The 18,377-nt window shown below is 43.5% G+C and overlaps 2 protein-coding genes across 2 annotated transcripts; one reads left to right on the forward strand and one right to left on the reverse strand.

Moving 5' to 3' along the window:
* Positions 1-1,338: 1,338 nt before the first annotated feature.
* Positions 1,339-6,648, reverse strand: LOC107378325 (coiled-coil-helix-coiled-coil-helix domain-containing protein 5). The gene is made up of 4 exons (XM_015948464.3): positions 6,511-6,648; positions 6,176-6,316; positions 5,929-6,080; positions 1,339-1,585 (listed from the first exon to the last, which is right to left on the reverse strand). Coding segments are annotated over exons 1-4 (324 nt in total). The 5' UTR covers positions 6,513-6,648; the 3' UTR covers positions 1,339-1,556.
* Positions 6,649-6,907: 259 nt separating this feature from the next.
* Positions 6,908-17,992, forward strand: atp13a1 (ATPase 13A1). Its single transcript, XM_015948461.3, has 25 exons — positions 6,908-7,397; positions 8,155-8,244; positions 8,477-8,740; positions 8,829-8,984; positions 9,283-9,352; positions 9,442-9,548; positions 9,629-9,758; positions 9,879-9,934; positions 10,042-10,168; positions 10,298-10,435; positions 10,562-10,682; positions 10,769-10,926; positions 11,951-12,126; positions 12,200-12,310; positions 12,405-12,530; positions 12,610-12,718; positions 12,793-12,986; positions 13,078-13,174; positions 13,264-13,448; positions 15,052-15,166; positions 15,254-15,450; positions 16,588-16,730; positions 16,963-17,074; positions 17,176-17,319; positions 17,418-17,992. Exons 1-25 carry the CDS (start codon positions 7,044-7,046, stop codon positions 17,526-17,528), a joined length of 3,591 nt encoding a protein of 1,196 aa, XP_015803947.1. The 5' UTR covers positions 6,908-7,043; the 3' UTR covers positions 17,529-17,992.
* The last annotated feature ends 385 nt before the right edge of the window (positions 17,993-18,377 follow it).

Consider the following 18,377-nt stretch of genomic DNA (forward strand, 5'->3'; position numbering starts at 1 on the left):
TCGTTTCATTATTTAAATTATTTTAACTACTGGATCATGTAAAACATTCAATTGGGCGGTGGTTTTGTTCTCAGGTTAATGCATATGTGTGCGTAACCAGAGCCTTTTCTCAGGAAATGTGCTGCATAGGATAACTTTCCCTTTGATTTATGGAACATGAATGACAAAACAGAAGAAACTCTTTATGTGACTGATTTGAAAGCGTTGCTTTTCCATGCTTGACAGCTCTAATGTGGACCAAAAAAACTTAAAACATGGAAAATAGTTGACGAAAGTCAACATAAAAGCCTTACGCGGAAACAGGGTTGTATAAAGTGACATTTGCTTTCATTTACCCATTTCTTTTATTGTGAAACTAGCACAGTGAATTACAACCAAAAGATTTAGAACACCCAACATTTACGACATCAGGTCCATAATGTTGTTTTCTAATTGTAAATGTGAGTACGGCTGTGTTACAACTAATTGCTATAATCACTTCCTGTAATGATTTTGTCGTCAGGTCATCATAGTAGATGCTGGTAAACATTTTGTACCTTCCGTGATAATCAGCAGATATTTAAGCTATAGCATGATATTTATGTGCCAGGCAGTAGAACTAGCCTCCAGTGTTAGGTTGGATCCCGAGTGTTGCTGAAAGCGTCATCTTAGACTCATCCTACGATGCAGAATAAACTAGGATTAGGGCGGTAACTGTCTCATTTAGATGCCAGTGATCGGCTACAGCCTGGGATAATCTTTAATGAACCCTTTCATTCTGAAATGACTCATGGTGTTTTTACAGTGATATTATTGTGAATGTAACTTATTTGTGTGGTATTAGATGAGTTCTGATCTTACTATTTTGTTCAGTGACTGCAAGGTGATGTGCTTTCAAATCAATGTTGTATCTTGAATACAAACTGCTGTTTTATCTTCAAAAGTGAATTTGCCTTATTCGTCCCAAGTACAATAAATGATGACCACTTGCTCGTATAAAACGAACCAATGATACACCTTGAAATAAAGAAATGTGTTTTTCTTCCTTTCCTCCTATCTACAGCTTTAATAACTGAACCAGAACACGGCTGTTCTGCTTAGTAGTCACAGGGTTCATAACTCAACATCCTCCCTCTGTCTCTCTCAGTAGTCCAGCTGATTAGAGGTGAACCGCCTCCTCTTCTTCCTTTCTTCCCAGACTCCCTACTTCTCAATCTCTGAATAGTCAGCAGGGTTTGTGTGGGAGCAATGCATTCCAGTTTAATATTTGACTATGACTCAGCCCTGGAGAAGGCAGTGGGCAGCTCATGGTTGCAGACCCAAATAACACAAAAACAAGAGGACGATGACGCCAAATAATCCCAATTTAGCACAACAAGTTTTAATTATTCAGTATATTACGTTTATACCAGAATACATTGAGTATAAAAATGTTCAAATACTCAACTCATGTTAAAAATGACACTTTCCAGTAGGGTACACACCAGCGCGTTAAGCACAGAGAACAATGGGTATTTCAGCGCTCCCAGTCCATCTGTGTTGCTGAGGACACCACGGGTAGTGGGACATGTTGGATCCTACGATGACTGATGTGCTGGATTTGTGGCTGAAAAAAATAACAGAAATTGGTATGTTGGCTGTTCAAATATATTCTAAATTATGCAGAACTGAATCAGTTTTACTAATATGGTCATCTTTTTACTGGAGAGATTTTGGCGGACAAAAATGTTATTATGCTCTATGTGGCGCTGAATACACAAAATATAGAAATACACAGAACAGCATGATAAAGTCGTTCACACTTCCTTACATCGACATGTGCTGGCCACTGTATTAGGTACACCTTTTGAATTGCTTGTGAACACAACGGAGTAAATTTCAAGATGACCCAGCATGGGCTTTTAGCACACTGACTCTGCAATTGCAAATTATTAGTTTATTAAAATATGTTCATGCCTCTTAACGTTCAAACACAGTATAGCTACAAATTTACTGCCGACATAAAAAATAAACAAAAAATGAATAAAGTGGTTCCTTTGCATTTGTCTAAAAACCTCCAGCAATAACACATTACCGAAAGCAACTATCGGACTGCACATTCCTGGGTCCTCCATTCATTACTGCAAAAAGCACCGGTGATTGTGCTCTATAATGAGACACAATTCATTTTCCTGTGGTGCCTTACTAAATGAACGTTGTTCTACTGATTGCACAATTCATTCTCAATGAGTGACTTTTCGTACACTCAGCCGATCACATGGCAGCTACTCAATGTGTTGATACAGATGTGGTGAAGATGACCTTCAGAAGTTCAAACAGAGCAACAGAATGGAGAGCAAATGAGAATTAGGAAATTTTGAGTGTAACAAGTTTGCTTGCACCAGCCGACATGTTGGCGAACGGGTCCTGACTGCGGTTTGGGCTTCTGCACCAAACTGCAGATCACAATATCCACCCTTTTTGGAGTCTCTGGAGGAGGTGCAGGACAGAACTCCATATGTGCTCAGGATACCTTAGGTCACGGTTCTGTGATCGACTTTGTTGTTGTCTCAGCTGATCTGTGGCCGCAACCCCTAAATCTAGTGGACACTAGTGATTAAGGATGCTGCCCGTCATGCTGAAGAGAGTCTTCTCAGGTATTTTTGGCCTCTGGGACTCCATAGAGGGCTGCACAGTGGCACAGTGGTTAGAGCTGTTGCCTTGTAGCAAGAAGGTCCTGGGTTCGCTTCCCGATTTCTGCATGGAGTTTGCATGTTCTCCCTGTGCATGCGTGGGTTCTCTTCGGGTACTCCGGCTTCCTCCCACAGTCCCAAAACATGACTGTTAGGTTGATTGGTCTGTCTAAATTGTCTTTAGGTGTGAGTGTGTGTGTGCATGGTTGTTTGTCCTGTGTGTCTCTGTGTTGCCCTGCGATGGACTGGCTCTCTGTCCAGGGTGTACCCCACCTGGTTGCCCAGTGACTGCTGGAGATAGGCACCAGCTGGGAAGCAGCTGGGATGAGAATCAGCTTTTCTAAATTCGAGACCATGGTCTTGAATCAGAAAAGATTAGAATGCTTTCTCCTGCCTCAAATGGAGGAGTTTAAGTATCTCGGGGTCTTGTTTATGAGTGAGGGAAAGATGGAGCGCGAGATCGATAGGTGGTCACGAGCTTTGGGTAGTGATCAAAAGAACAACATCGCAGATACAAGTGGTGAAAAGGAGTTTTCTCCGCAGGGTGGTTGGGCTCTCCCTTAGAGATAGGGTGAGAAGCTCGGTCAGCCGAGAGGCCTCGTAGTAGACCCGATGCTCCTCCACATTGAGAGGAGCCAGTTGAGGTGGATCGGGCATCTGGTTAGGATTCCTCCTGGTGAGGTGTTCCGAGCATGTCTAACCATGAGGAGACCTAAAAGAAGACTCGGGACACGATGGAGGGATTATGTTTCTCGGCTAGCCAGGGAACGCCTTGGGATTCCCCTGGAAAAGCTGGCTCAAGTGGCTGGGGAGAGGGAAGTCCGGGCCTCTGCTTAGGCTGCTGCCCCTGCGACCTGTCCCTAGATAAGAAGATGAAAACGGATGGAGGGATGAAAGTTTTTCTTGTATCAGCCAAGGTGGTCTGAGTATTTCAGAATCTGCAGATTTACTGAGATGTTCACGCTCGCCCTTCTCTAGGGTTTACAGAGGATGGTCTGGAAAAAAAAACACATCCAGAGAGAGAGTGAGCTTTGTAGATCAAAATGCCTTGCTGATGTCAAAGGAGAATGGGCAGACAAGATTGAGATAATCTAAAAGCAACAGTAGGTCAAAAACAGTTGTTGCAAACAAGGTCTGCGTAATCTCTGAACACACAACGCTTTGAACCCTGAAGCAGCAGAAGAACACTCCATGTATTACTACTGTCAGATACACTGAGGCCAAATCCTACACAAGATCACCAAAGAGAGACAACAAGTCCTTTAAAATATGGCTTGGATGAAGAAAAAAAATGGTCTGATGACTCTTGATTTTTGCTGCAACATTCAGACGGCCTGGCATCCTGCCTTGTGTCAACATCCAGGTGGTATTTAGCCACTTTTGTGTACCTTTCTACCAACTGAGCACAGTTTAAATTCACCAAAGCCTATCCGTGCCGACCACATTCCATTTCTAAATCCCTCTGGACAAAGACGTTGGCCAAATACATACACATGTCCATCTCTTAATTACCATTGGACCCATGTTCTGATAGCGATGTCTAGCAGGATAATCCACCATGTTAAAAAGCTCACATCATCTCAAACCAGTTTCTTGAACATGCCACTGGACTCCAGTATCTAGTCACATGATCTCAGTCTACTACAGAAGCTTTGAGATGTGGTGGAACTAAATATTTACATCATGGAAACAAATCTGCAGCCATCCAATTATGTTGTCATATCATGGTGGATTATGCCTTGCAGAACATACTAGCATTATTACACTTTGGTCAGCTTGGCCTGGGCCAGGTGGGGACAGCCCACCCCTGCATGGCCAGCCTTCTCAGGAGAGCAGATAAGGCTGATCACATGGGCGGGTCCACTAAAGAGGCACAGAGAAGTCCATGCTGTCCTTCCTAAGTGCCACAAGTTAGTAAAGAAAAGCTGGAGTGAGCAGTGTTGCTTCTGGAGACTTGGACATGACAAACACAGTTTCATACTCTCACTGAGCAGCAGTGTTGCAGTCGGTGGGCTCCTCTCCCATCCGAGAGTGCTCACAGCAGATGGTCAGTCCTCATGTTCCTGCGGCTGGAATGCCTGAGCCCTCATTTATCAAACATTTGTAGAAACCGTCCTATATTCCTTCCTACCAATGACATTTAGAGTGTGTGTACGAACAGTCAAAATCCTGATCTATAGAACATGCGGTGGCCTCTCGTGCACATGTTCCTCTGCAATCGTCTGATGATAAATCCCACCTGTGCGTACCCAGCTGCTCGTGTCCGTTCTCAGTCATTTACATTCAGAAACGCCCTGACGTAACCATATTTGGTCACGCTACGTCCTCAGCACACAAGGGAATTCCCTGGGCGTTTCCCAGAAGAAACACCAAAAACTTTATTGACGAGTGCAGCCTCTTCTGAGCTGTCACTCAGTCTGGTTAGCTTTACATTGCGGCGTGTATGATCGGGGAGCAGAGGAGGTTCTTGGGGGTTCTCGTAGTTGTAAAATAAAATATGAACTGGAATCGGATTTGTGTGGTTTATCTGTCGCTCCACAAAGGGTCACAAATCACATCACAGGTCCAGAAGGATCTCCTTCGGGGAGATCAGTGCGCTCACGGAGGACGAGTTCCCTCCAGACTGCTAAGTCCTCCAACAGAACAGTCATGATATAATGTCAGATTCTCGTCGGTCACATGTGTCTTTTATTGGTTTTAGCACCAGTTATGCAAAAAACGGAATTATTTATTGGGTAAAAATACTTTATGGGTCAGGAACATGTGTGGACGGTCAGAGCTGTTCTTATATTTAGGAACATTTCTACGCACAAGTGCCTATTGGTAAACACCTCATAATGCTCACAAAATACGCACAGAGCTGTTCGTAAGTACGGTTGATAAAGGCCCTGGTCTAAATCAGAGAAGATGTTTACCCCACTGCATCCAGGTTGCTAATGAATCGTGCATGCGAGAAGCCGCCCTGGCTGATTCTACCCAAGACAATCAGAGGCTCACAAAAAAGCAGTTGGTACCACACAAAAACACACGGATAATGCCAATTTAGAAACAATAACCACACCTGGCCCACACCGAGCCGAGCAAACCGTAGTGCAAAAGGCCTATAGGTAACAAGGAATTAAGATAGTTCTGAATGCAAAAGTAATCTGCTTGTATTAAAACTAGCAAGTTGTAGCTTGTAAAGTAGCTGGTGGTGAGTGTATACATTTAAGTGCTTGTAGTAAGAACTGTTAATGCATGACCTGGATGGGAAAGGTCATTTTCTCTCAACACTTACCTACTCCGCTGAGGTCTACTGTTTCTGCACAGCCTAGAAAGCGAGACACGTGTGGCGTACAGGTGGTTGGTGAATCCTGGTTCTCTCTCAGACACTGCTCAAATTTCACAAACTCTTGAGAACAGTCTTGTCTGATCTTCTGGATCACTGGACTTGAGACATTTAAAGGTTAGGCACAAATATGTGTAAAACTAAATGCAGATTCTGTAGTATAGTATTTTGTTTAGAACAAAGTGATCAGCCTTACTGTGTGGATGTACATTTGGAAACTTTCATCTTTAGATCATGACACATTTGCTGCCATGTTGATGGGTTTGAGGCCACGCAGGACCCATATGCCTCCAGCTCCTTTTGGCAGTACCTTGCTGATATTTCCATAGCAGCTTGCCTAAAAGTAACAGATAAACACAAACCGCGATTATAGACAAATGTCTAGTCTTGGATGTTCACAGCATGCAAGGGAAAGGTAGAGGTGCCTTTGAAGAAGCCAAAAATATTTCTTTACATTTATGTTTCGCCATGGCTGCAGTAAAACAACAACGCTAACGTAGTAAAGAAAATAGCTGTAATCAGGGATCTTACATGTTGGTATACGAAGCTTTGTGAGCCGCTTTACTTCAGCGTGGAGAAGCAGGTTACACGTTAAAGTGTTTCCCTCTACGAAACACCTTTATCACATCTGATTGGACAGAAACGTCACGTTGTGTTCACGTTCTTTGATTTCATTGGTGAACTTTTAAGTCTGTCACACACTTGGCCACGCCCCTGACTCTAACTAAAAGTGGTCGTTGTTTAAAACACAGCTGAAAGATAAATTAGTTTGTATTTAACTAAAAAAATCTCAGAATTTGGTGGTTTATTTTTGACGTTTGATTAAGACATTACTTTGTTTTCTTCACATTCACTGCGAGCACTGCGAGGAGGGTAGTTGTTTCGTTACGTGTCTTTGCGTGCTTACGTATGCGGAAGCCTCGGTCGGAGAACGGGCGATCTAGTAAACGGGTCCTGAAGGTAGGACTGCACACCGCTTCGTGTGTAAAAACGTATTCCAATAGCTACAGCACGAAAGGGCGGTGGTGGATGATAGACGGGGCCAAGGAGGGACCCGAGTAATAATGAACGACGCCAAGAAAGACGGGAGTGTAACCGCAGACGGAATCAGAGGACCGGGTGAGCTGCCAATGGCCCCATCTGTGAACCACCATCAGCATGACAGCAGCACCGGCGACGAGCTGGTGAGCTCCGTGACGCTGTACAGACGGAGGCCCCGACTGCTCCATGGCACTGTCCTCCCGTTTCTGGCTCTTCTCTACCCGGGCTGGCTGTACGTGTGGTTAGGAGTGTATGGCGCTTCCGAGTATCCGGAGGCAGGCCTCCTTGCGTTAGCGGCCATCGGGATCGCGCACGTCCTCACAGCGCTCTCTGGTTATTGGTCCGTGCATGCGCACTGTTGGCTCACTTGTTCCAAGGTAAGCAGGACTAGCGACGATTGTTAACAAAAATAACTGCAGGTGTTTCCCAGGGGACACTGCTGTTTCCCCATAGAGACAGGGCAAACGGGCCCAGGTGCAGGAGTAGTCAAATTAGGACCCATCAGATACATACAGTAGAGTTTTCAGTCATCTGTTGTTCATTGAATAACAGTCTAATAATACTTTGACTCTGTTAATTATATTTCATCAAAATGCTGCAGAATATTGATAACTGTCACGGATGATTCAACACACAAGAAGACTACTTCCATTAGATTAGTTTACTACAGTCAGTAATAAGCCTGTTTCTCATCAGATGTTTTGACTATGTGAGGCACAAGTGTGTTACCTGGGCCTATGCTTCATTCACAGGAAGCGCTGCTTATTAATATTTCTTTCATTTATTACAGAACACCGTCCTGTGCATCTGTCCAAATGGATTGTTGACACTTTTTTTTTATCTTAGAACAAACAATTCATGTTCATGGTCACCTTTCTAGCTTAAATGCGTAGCTTTATATGCGTAGCAGTATCACATTTCTGTTGTTACCCAGAGAGGAACCAAAGTGCTTTTCTTTTTGTTTCAAGTTTGTGAGTGGTTGGAAAGCATTTTGATGTTTGTTGTTCACTTTACAAAAATAAGCCACTAAATCTCCCGTCACCACTTGTACTTTATTCATTTTGTTGTTGATCTGTTAAGAGACAAATCTGTAAAAGTACATTTTTTACAATTGTTTTGAATTTGTGAAAACAGGAGCCAGACCCAAACACAGCCACGCTGGCAAAGGTCATTCCCACCCCAAACAACGGTTCTGCAGAACTCGTTGCACTACAAAGGGACCAGGTTTGTCCACATCCTAACTGACTTGGCGTCCTGTTTTTTCCCACCTAGAATGAATTTTGATCATGCACACTAACAAGCTGTAATGCTTTAGCAAGTAGCAACTAGCTATGACACTCAGTGGAAGACGTAAAATGAACAAATCAGTTGAATAAATATTTTTGGCTTTTAAACTGTCCTTTTTCACGCTTAGAACATTTTTTTTACCTTTTCTCTTTCTTGTTCTAACCAACAGAATGAGAATGGGGAAAGGATTTTATCGTTTGAGTTTCAAAAGATTCGTTACATCTTCGACTTCAAGGAGCGGAAATGTTTCTTTCCAATGGCATTTCCCATCAACAACCCAATGGGTTACTTTCAGTCATGGCGTGGCTACCAGGAAGAGACTGAGCTAAGAGCTGCAGAGAAGCGGTATGGCACAAATCGTGCAGAGATGGTGGTGCCGGATTTTCTGGAGCTCTTCAAAGAGAGGGCAACTGCTCCTTTTTTTGTGTTCCAGGTATTTGAATTATAGCTTTAAACTAGGCAGATTTTAAAGTGCCTGCTTTGAAAATGTGTGCACTCACGTTCGTTCTTCTGTTTCTCAGGTGTTTTGTGTGGGGCTGTGGTGTCTGGACGAGTACTGGTACTACAGTGTTTTTACACTCTTCATGTTGGTGGCGTTTGAGGCCTCCCTGGTCCAACAGCAAATGAGGAATATGTCAGAGATACGCCGGATGGGAAACAAGCCCTACATGATCCAGGTAGGCTCAGTCTAGATTAATAAATATCTTGTAACATGTAGACAGCTGCAGAAAATTGATAGCTATTAGATACTGTTTTTTATGTGGAATAAAGAGGCTGCTGTAGTGGTTGTTGCATGAGACCATGGTGACTGAAGTCTTTGCTGCAGTTTTACATTTTTAACCTCACCATGAATATTTACAGTTGAACGTCTTTACCTTCTAGTAGAAAAGGAGCCAGCAGATCAGTAGGCAAGGCAGGTCTTATGCTGGTCCAGCTATGCATTTCCGTACCTAAACGAATGCTTTTCTGCTACAGGTGTATCGCAACAGAAAGTGGAGGCCTATTTCCAGTGATGAACTTGTCCCTGGGGACATTGTCTCAATAGGTCGGGGTTAAGTCCCAGTTTTTATTTCTTATTGGTGCAAAAATCACCTTGATGTAGCGTGCATTTAAAAATGGTGACTTTTTTCACAGGACGTTCGCCCCAGGAAAACTTGGTGCCGTGCGACGTTTTGCTGCTCAGAGGTCGTTGCATTGTGGACGAAGCCATGCTGACTGGAGAGTCTGTGCCACAGATGAAGGTCATTAAAGAGACTCCAGTGCTGTTTGAACTTATTTTGTCTTAGCCGCCTCACAAACACTGATCATTTATTGTGTGTAGGAGCCAGTGGAAGACTTGGACCCAGAACGAGTTCTGGACCTTCAGACAGACTCGCGCCTCCACATCATTTCTGGTGGAACAAAAGTGGTGCAGCACACACCGCCTTTAAAGACCAGCGCTGGGCTCAAACGTAAGTCGTCGTTCTTCATGCTGTGTACACGATAACAGGAGCATTCACTTGCTGATGAATCCATCTTTTCATGTTTTCATACTGAGTTCTGGGTTCCTAACCCGTTTCCATTATGTGCAGCTGTGGACAACGGCTGTGTGGCCTATGTGCTGAGAACAGGATTCTATACCTCTCAGGTAAGGAATCAGTCTATTAGGCTGCGTTGTGTGTTTTTGGTTGTTGGTCTGCTTCGCTCTTTTGCGGACGAGATTTCAACAGATTGTCTTTAACACCCTCCCTCCAGGGTAAACTGTTGAGGACCATTCTCTTTGGTGTGAAGAGAGTGACAGCAAACAACCTGGAGACTTTCATCTTTATTCTCTTCCTTCTCGTGTTCGCCATTGCTGCTGCTGCATATGTATGGGTAGAAGGTGAGATACCTCAAGCCAGCTGTGTAAAACAGGATTCCTGTTTAAAACTGATGAAATAAAAAAAATGTCATCTAATGAAGGATTAAGTTGTTTCTCAAATGTGTTTTTGGATCTCACCTTCATCTTCAGGGACCAAGGATGTCAGCAGGAACCGCTACAAGCTATTTTTAGAGTGCACACTTATCCTTACCTCCGTGGTTCCACCAGAGCTTCCCATTGAGCTTTCTCTAGCAGTTAATACATCTCTTATTGCCCTGGCTAAACTTTGTAAGTGCGTTTGTGTTTTGTCTTGCTCGATTGAAGAAATATTTTATTGCAGAAGTGGAAAGCGCAGCTCCGAGTACGAAGCATGTGGCACTTGCGTTTGATTTTTCTTTTTCTATTCTCTTTTAGATGTTTTCTGCACAGAGCCCTTCAGAATACCATTTGCGGGAAAAGTCGAGGTTTGCTGTTTTGACAAAACGGGAACACTGACCAGTGACAGTCTGGTTGTTCGGGGTGTAGCAGGCCTCAGGTAAATTATGAGGAAAACGCAAAGCAAACATTTGAATTTATGTAAGTTATGTCAGGTGTGTAAATGAATGTTGGTGTTTATGGCAGAGGGGGAAGGGAAGTGATGCCTGTCTCTGAGATTCCAGTTGAGACGCATCGAGTAGTGGCCACCTGTCATTCGTTGGTTACCCTGGATGATGGACAGCTGGTGGGAGATCCTCTAGAGAAGGCAATGCTGACTGCTGCTGACTGGATCCTTACCAAAGGTACCTGCTGATATTCTGCATAGAGGATGTGATTGTTGGCCTTTCTCTTCTCACAAGTGGTTTATGTTGTTTAAAGTATCTTTACAGTAGCGCTGAACTTGTATCAAACTTTGTTTAGTTTGACATCAGTTTCGTGTCATTAGGTTTTATTTGAGTCCATTTGTTTTAAGGCAAAAGGCGTGGAACACTGAAAACCCATTTTTAATGATTATTTCTGATTATAATCGGCCACTTTGAGTTTAACATGCAGGCTGAGCATGAAAATAGTCTCCTACACTTATCTCCCGCATTAGCTTCTGATAGAAAATAGACGGTGAAACTCCAGGATTAGAAAATCCCGACAGATCTACGTCACGCGGTAACCGAACAATCATGGACTCGCCCATCTCGACTCATGGCAGGGAAGGCTGTTGTTGGTTTAGCGTCCGGGGAACAACGGCGGACTTTTTGGCTAGCAGAAGCTACCTGTTAGCGTTAGCAACCTCACCACACGGCAGAAGCTCCTCCAGGCTTGTGGAATTTGTGGAGATCCATGTTGCAGAGCAAACGGAGTCAATGGAAGAGTCATGTCGCTGTTATCCAATCCGGGGCAAGCTGTCTAAATATCAGGACTAAGAGTCCAGAACCTGCCGTCTGAAGCTCATCTGTGATGTGGGTCACTGTCAGGGCCTAGATATTGTGCACGGGTATATTTTTCCCCCTGAGAACGACTTAAAAGGCATTCATTCCTACCAGAGACTAGGGGTAAAATTATATATCGGGTCAATAATTAGCATTTTTTATACGTCAACAGTCAAGCCAATTTAAAGTCAGGCACATCATCAGACAGCCTATTGCTGTCTTTAATTTAAATGCATTTTTACGTACACTAATGACATCTGCATGATGAATACTCTAAATTAACTTTATTCAGGTGTCTGACTTTAACACTGAGCAGTGATTCCTACTAGAGGCCACTGCAAATGTATTGAATAAACAAGTGTTTCCCTCCTTTAAGTGTGTGTCTCGTTGTCTCTGAAACCAGATGAAAAGGTGTTTCCACGAGGCATCAAAACCCAGGGTCTTAAAATCCACCAGCGTTTCCACTTTGCCAGCGCTCTGAAGAGGATGTCAGTCTTGGCCTCCTATGAGAAGCTGGGATCCACTGAACTTTGCTACATCTCAACTATCAAGGGTGCTCCAGAGACACTCCGAGGAATGGTGAGCTCTGGCTCCATCTTTTATTGTACGTCCTCTGGCTTAAATATGTGTGTCCTCACATTCCTGACTGTAGTTTACAGAATGTCCAGTACATTATGACAAGGTCCACAAAGAAATGTCCAGGGAAGGGGCTAGAGTGCTGGCTTTGGGATACAAGGAAATCGGACACCTCACTCATCAACAGGTTTGCGTTTAATGTGTATCAAAACGAGTTTAGATTTGCTATGACTGTGAACAACTCTGCTAAAAATGAATGAAATCTTGTTTGGCTCATGCAGGTCCGAGAGATAAGCCGTGACACTCTGGAGTGTAATCTTCAGTTTGCGGGGTTTATGGTCGTGTCTTGTCCGCTGAAGAACGACAGCAAGGCTGTCATCAGAGAGATCCAGGAAGCATCTCATCATGTAAAAAGCTCAGAAAGCAGTGTTTTGTTTATAAACGGCAAGTCTCGATGTTATTACTAGTCCTTCTGTCTTCTTTCAGGTGGTGATGATTACCGGAGATAATCCTTTGACTGCGTGCCATGTTGCAAGAGAGCTCCATTTTATCCAGAAGGAGCACACACTTATACTGCAGCAAAGCCCCAGTCAGGGTAGGCCAGGTACCGTATTGTAGAGAACATAGACAAAGAGCAAAATGGTTCACTAATGCTGTTTTACCCTCCAGGTGAATGGCACTGGGAGTCCATTGATGGCACTGTGTCTGTAGCACTGCCTCCTCCTTCTGTTCCTTCGTTTGTGCGTCAGTTTGACTTGTGTGTGACCGGAGAAGGGCTGGCCAGATTGAGCTGCGATCCCAGGTTACTCCACACCTTGCTGCCACATATACGAGTGTTTGCCCGAGTCAGTCCAAAACAGAAGGTAGGTCCTGAAGCAGCACCAGCAGTTACATTGTAATGGCAGCTGGTTGGTACTGCGTATAACAAAGGTTTGTTTGTCTAATGTGTTTAAGGAGTTGGTGATCACTAGTCTGAAGGGGCTGGGTTATGTGACACTAATGTGTGGTGATGGCACAAATGATGTGGGAGCTCTTAAACATGCTCACATAGGTAATGGTTATCATTTAAGTGAATGAGAGTGTCAAAAGGAATGGTGTCAGTGACTTCTTGGGTAACTGATGATGGCTGTTTTTCCACAGGTGTGGCTCTCCTCGCTAATGCCCCTGAGCGCTTACCTGAAAAGAAGAAGCGGAGTAGAGAAAAAGAGACCTCCGTGCCAGAACCCAGACCTTTACCTCCCGTTAATTCAGCGTCCAAACTCAGTTCCAGGGCAGCCAGACAGCGAGTGATGGCCCAGAGAGAAGAGCAGCTTGCAGCGCAAAAGGTACACGGCTGTGTGAACAGCCGAAAGAATAATAAAGACTTTCTTTTATAAACTTGTACATTTATGTTGTCGGTGAATGCAGCGTGCTGGCTGTTGATTCTATTTACCCCACCTTTCTTGCTACAACAACACAACTTCAACTATAATGAAAGGGCACCATGCAGGTTAACAAAACAAGTGAACTAAAAGGAAGAAAGTGGGAAACTATTTTATTTTTTAGACGTACAAATGTTACTGTTCGGAGGGGAGGGAAGGTCTGTTGCAACAAGTTTAAAAATAAGAAACATGCATTCACAGCTAAGCTTTCCCTGCAAATGACAAACAGTTTTATAATTACAAGTCTGATATTCTACAGTATCAGAGAAATGTTTCATAAGATTCGTAAAAGACCAGTAAAGTAAGTGATAGCTCGAGCATCTGGTCAGGATGCCTCCTGGACGCCTCCCTGGTGAGGTTTTCCGGGCACGTCCAAACGGGAGGAGACCCAAAGGAATACTCAGGACACGTTAGAGGGACTATGTTTCTCGGCTGACCAGGGAACAACTTGGGATTCCTCTGGAAGAGCTGGCCCAAGTGGCTGGAGAGAGGGAATTCTGGGTCTCTCTGCATAGGCTACTGCCCCCGTGACCAGACCCCGGATAAGCAGAAGAGAATGAATAGATGAATGAAAAATGATCAAACAAGTTATCGGTGAAGGGAAACCCAGAAGAGGACTGAGTTGTTTTTCCATGTCCTATAGTGGCCATCATGGATCAGAGTATAACAAAACTATGTGTATTTACAACTGGAGACTCAAAAAGACTAGACCAACCAAATGTCAATAACAACATATGGATTAATGGTTAATTAAATAACACAAAATAGGCAAGGTTTTACTGTGCTGTATATATGAGTCAGATAGGAGTGATAAATAAAAAACCCACAGCACACAGGTCCTGACTGTCAACCAGCACCCACTACTATTTTCAGTACCTGGGCTAATTTACCTGTGTCCCAGCAGATCGACTCAGATTCGCAGAGTTAACAGATACTGGCTATTTAGCTAAATAAATGGTGCTTCCTTTATCCCATTTGTACCTCCATCAAATTCTAGGCTAGATCTTCTATAAATGAGCCCCACATGCGGTCACTTTCATCATTACTGAAACTTCTGTGAAAGCACACTCGGGCAGGAAAGCCAGCTCCAGAAGTTTGTGAAAACCGTTTCAACTCAGGGTTCCAGGTAGCTGAACGGGTTGAGCAGGCGACCTGTCTGAGAGGCCTTCCCACGGCTGGCCCAGGTTTGTTTCCTGACCTGTGGCTCTTTGCTGAATGCCACCTCTTTCTCTGCCTTTTTTATGCTGACCACATCACACAAAGGCTACTTGTGCCTGACAACACATCAGAATCGTTTAATCTTTGTCCTGAAAGATTACATTGGTGGGATCATGGGAACGTACATTTTTAGGTCACTACCCAGAATCGTAGCTTTCCGTCTGATTTTCTGCTTCTGCAGTTTGTGTCATAATAAACCTTACATTGTGTTACAGAAACATTCCCATACACACATGAACACAGTTGTTAATAGAACTTTGCTCTAAACATTAGGATTGTTCTGTTCCAGGAGAGGATCAGTCAGGTTCTACGAGAACTTGAAGAGGATCAGGTACAAGTAGTGAAACTGGGCGATGCATCTATCGCTGCGCCCTTCACCTCCAAGCTCTCTTCCATACAGTGCAGTAAGTAACATGTTTGACATGTCAACTTTTGGGATAGGTTGCTAAGATCCAGCCTCCCAACTTTACATTTTTATTTTGTCTCTTCAGTCTGTCATGTGATCAAGCAAGGCCGGTGCACTCTGGTGACAACACTCCAGATGTTTAAGATTCTGGCTCTCAATGCACTTGTGCTGGCCTACAGCCAGTCTGTTCTCTACCTCGAGGGAGTCAAGTTCAGTGATTTCCAGGCAACTTTGCAAGGCTTGCTTTTGGCCGGATGCTTCCTCTTCATTTCCAGATCAAAGGTGAGGATTTGAAGAGCAATTCGTCCTCAAATCAGCTTTTTTTGCTGAAAAACTATATAAATGAGAGTCTAATTGTGTTGTAGACGTGTGTGGTCAATAACCTGGCACTTTAGTGCATCTTAGTTAAAACGTAAATAATCTGCCTAAAACTCAGTGTTGCGCCCTCTTCAGGTAAAAATTCTGCATTACATTTGAATTTAATTCTGCTATCCCTATTGGCTAAAGCTTGGTTTATGCTTGACGCATTCACTTTCCGCGCGGTGATGCGGCTCGCGGCTGGAACGCGCTTCACAACTCGCAGTGTTTATGGTTCGTGCGGCTCGTCTCTGCGGTGAGCCAATATTCTCCCAAACTGTAGGGGGCAGCATGGAGCTCTACGGCATGCATCCAACACCACACCATAGTAGAAGTAGAAATTACTGTTTACAACATGACATTCCAGCATTTTTAACAGCGTTCTCGTCTTTTCCGACAGTGCGAGCTATTTCTCTCCAAGAACTATTAACAACATGTTGATCACGGTGATCTCTGAGAGCTGAATCATACAAATGTCTGTATTTACGAACCTCTGCTGTGCCGGTCCGCCATGTTTTTCCGCGTCCGACCGTCCGCGTGGTTAGAAATTTTCCGAGGTGCGCGTTGCGGAAATCTTGGGCCGTGCGGAGACGCGGTGGAGGGGCGTGGTTGTTAAAATGATGCAAAATGACGCAACTTTTCCGCGCGGAGCCGTGCGGACCTCGCGGACGCGTCAAGCATAAACCAACCTTAAGAGGTACCCAATGATGTTAGCTGTACTGTATTCAATTCAAAGATACTTTATCAATCCCAGAGGGAATTGTGTATGATGTCACAATGCAGCTGTGCGTGTATGTGTGTGTGTGTGTGTGTGTGTTAGTTAGCAGCTCCGACCTGTCAGTCTGCCAGGCAACGCCTCCTTATGGCACATTTTTCAAACGGGGATGGGAGTGGAGTTAGACTCTGGGGGGTGACTTGCTCTTTAAAGTTTTCAAAGCACAAGCTCCTATTTTATAATTCTCATCAACCTTGGAAAATAACATGTACTAAAAGTCTTTCTTCCTTTTTAGCTCGTGTTTAATTTCAAAACAACAAAAACAAAATTCCCCCTTGTTTCTCCAGCCGCTGAAAACATTGTCTCGAGAACGTCCCTTACCAAACATCTTCAACCTGTATACAGTGTTGACTGTGCTGCTGCAGTTTGCTGTTCACTTCTGTAGTCTTGTGTACCTTTACAAAGAGGCACAAAGCAGAAGTCCTCCCAGGTACGTCACAGAGAGAAGATGTTGCTAACTTTCAAAACTGCACTGTTGAACATTTCTCCTTTCAGTGTTTATTTACCTCAGATTTTTTTTCCCTGTCTAATCAAACCAGATGCATTTATTTCATAGTTTCTTATGATTCCATAAATATTGCAAACGTTTTTAGAGTAAAACAAGCTTTCAATGTTTTTATTAAATTTGTACATTATAACATTTGTGCTTTTTTGTCTTGCAGAGAGGAGCAGTTTGTTGATCTGTATAAAGAGTTTGAACCCAGTCTAATTAACAGCACTGTGTACATAATGTCAATGGCCATGCAGATGGCCACCTTTGCCATTAACTACAAGGTGCTTTTTAATAAATGATACTACATTTGTTATTCGAGATACATATGTTTATTATTGTTATTGTTGTGTCAAACTAAAAGTATTCTCTTTGTGTATAAAAGGGTCACCCATTCATGGAATCACTTAGTGAAAATCGACCACTACTGTGGAGCATCGCCCTTTCAGGTTTAGCGATTGTGGGACTTCTTTCTGGTTCCTCACCAGAGTTCAATGAACAGTTTGCTCTCGTAGATATTCCAACTGAGGTGAGTTAGCTTTACTGTGAAAGGATTTCTTTTGTTAGACATTTGATAAAGACACGTCCTGAGATAACGTAACGCTCTTTCTGTCTACATCTTTGCAGTTCAAATTCATCATTGCCCAGGTCCTGGTGGTGGATTTCGCCATCGCTCTCATGGTGGATCGTGTTCTGCAGTTTCTGCTGGGCAAAGGAACTCTCAGGCTGCCTTCTTGAACATAGTGCCAACAGCAAATGCTGCCCTTATAAACCAAACCATAAAGGGAGAAACTTTGGAGGGGGGGAGAGAATTACAGCTTTGTGACATACACAGAAACAGCTGAGATGGTCATGGCATGCGTACTGTTCAATTAGTGTATTCCCTCCTGCGATCTGCTCTGCTTCTTCTAAACTTTGTCTGTTTTTTATTGACTTTTTATTTTAATTCAATTTTCCATAACCGTTAACCTCCCTTTATGTTTCCCTCTTTGTTGTGTTCCTCCCCACTCCCACAAAAGGCCATGAAGACAGCAGTATTGAACGGAGTTTGAGTTTGTGCCAGCCAGAATGAATCCTACAGGCACAAAAAGAGGCATTCTCCAAGAGAATTGCAATTGTGTATTGGATTTTTTCCCCTTCCTTCATTTTGTATAAAGTGGACAAGATCTTTAATAGACTTATAAAACCTAATTTAGAAATTATGAGGTCTGCCAAGTGTTTTTATAAGTAAATATATTGACGAAAATTGTCTACGTGGTCATATCATGTTGGGAGGAGCCAGTTGAGAAGGCTTTGGCATCTCGTATAGAAAGTCTCCAGGGCACCTCCCTGGTGAGTTTTTCTGGGCACGTCCAACCAGGAGAAGACCAAAAGGAGACCCAGGTCAAGGACAAGGTCAACTTTATTTATATAGCATCTTTGCGGTTGCTCATGCAACCCAAAGTGCTGAACAGAACAGTGCCATGATTAACATTTCCAAGTAAGACATTTATAATTATGGCATCGAAAACAAAAATATAATAAAACCATGAGTAAAAAGATGAGAGTAAACAATAACAGGGCAAGTTGAGAATAAAACAATAACTA

This window comes from Nothobranchius furzeri, chromosome 5, assembly GCF_043380555.1.
Source record: "Nothobranchius furzeri strain GRZ-AD chromosome 5, NfurGRZ-RIMD1, whole genome shotgun sequence".
In the NCBI taxonomy this organism is placed as follows: domain Eukaryota; kingdom Metazoa; phylum Chordata; class Actinopteri; order Cyprinodontiformes; family Nothobranchiidae; genus Nothobranchius; species Nothobranchius furzeri.

What these genes read in the sequence shown, in the direction of transcription:
- atp13a1 (XM_015948461.3), top strand. Translation starts at nt 7,044, where the DNA reads ATGAACGACGCCAAGAAAGACGGGAGTGTAACCGCAGACGGAATCAGA. An exon ending in GAGTCAGTCCAAAACAGAAG is followed by an intron (nt 12,987 to 13,077) that starts GTAGGTCCTGAA and finishes AATGTGTTTAAG; the next exon opens with GAGTTGGTGATCACTAGTCT. An exon ending in CCTTTGCCATTAACTACAAG is followed by an intron (nt 17,075 to 17,175) that starts GTGCTTTTTAAT and finishes TGTGTATAAAAG; the next exon opens with GGTCACCCATTCATGGAATC.
- LOC107378325 (XM_015948464.3), bottom strand. An exon ending in TCCAAATGTACATCCACACA is followed by an intron (nt 6,081 to 6,175) that starts GTAAGGCTGATC and finishes AAATGTCTCAAG; the next exon opens with TCCAGTGATCCAGAAGATCA. An exon ending in AGTAGACCTCAGCGGAGTAG is followed by an intron (nt 1,586 to 5,928) that starts GTAAGTGTTGAG and finishes TATTTTTTTCAG; the next exon opens with CCACAAATCCAGCACATCAG.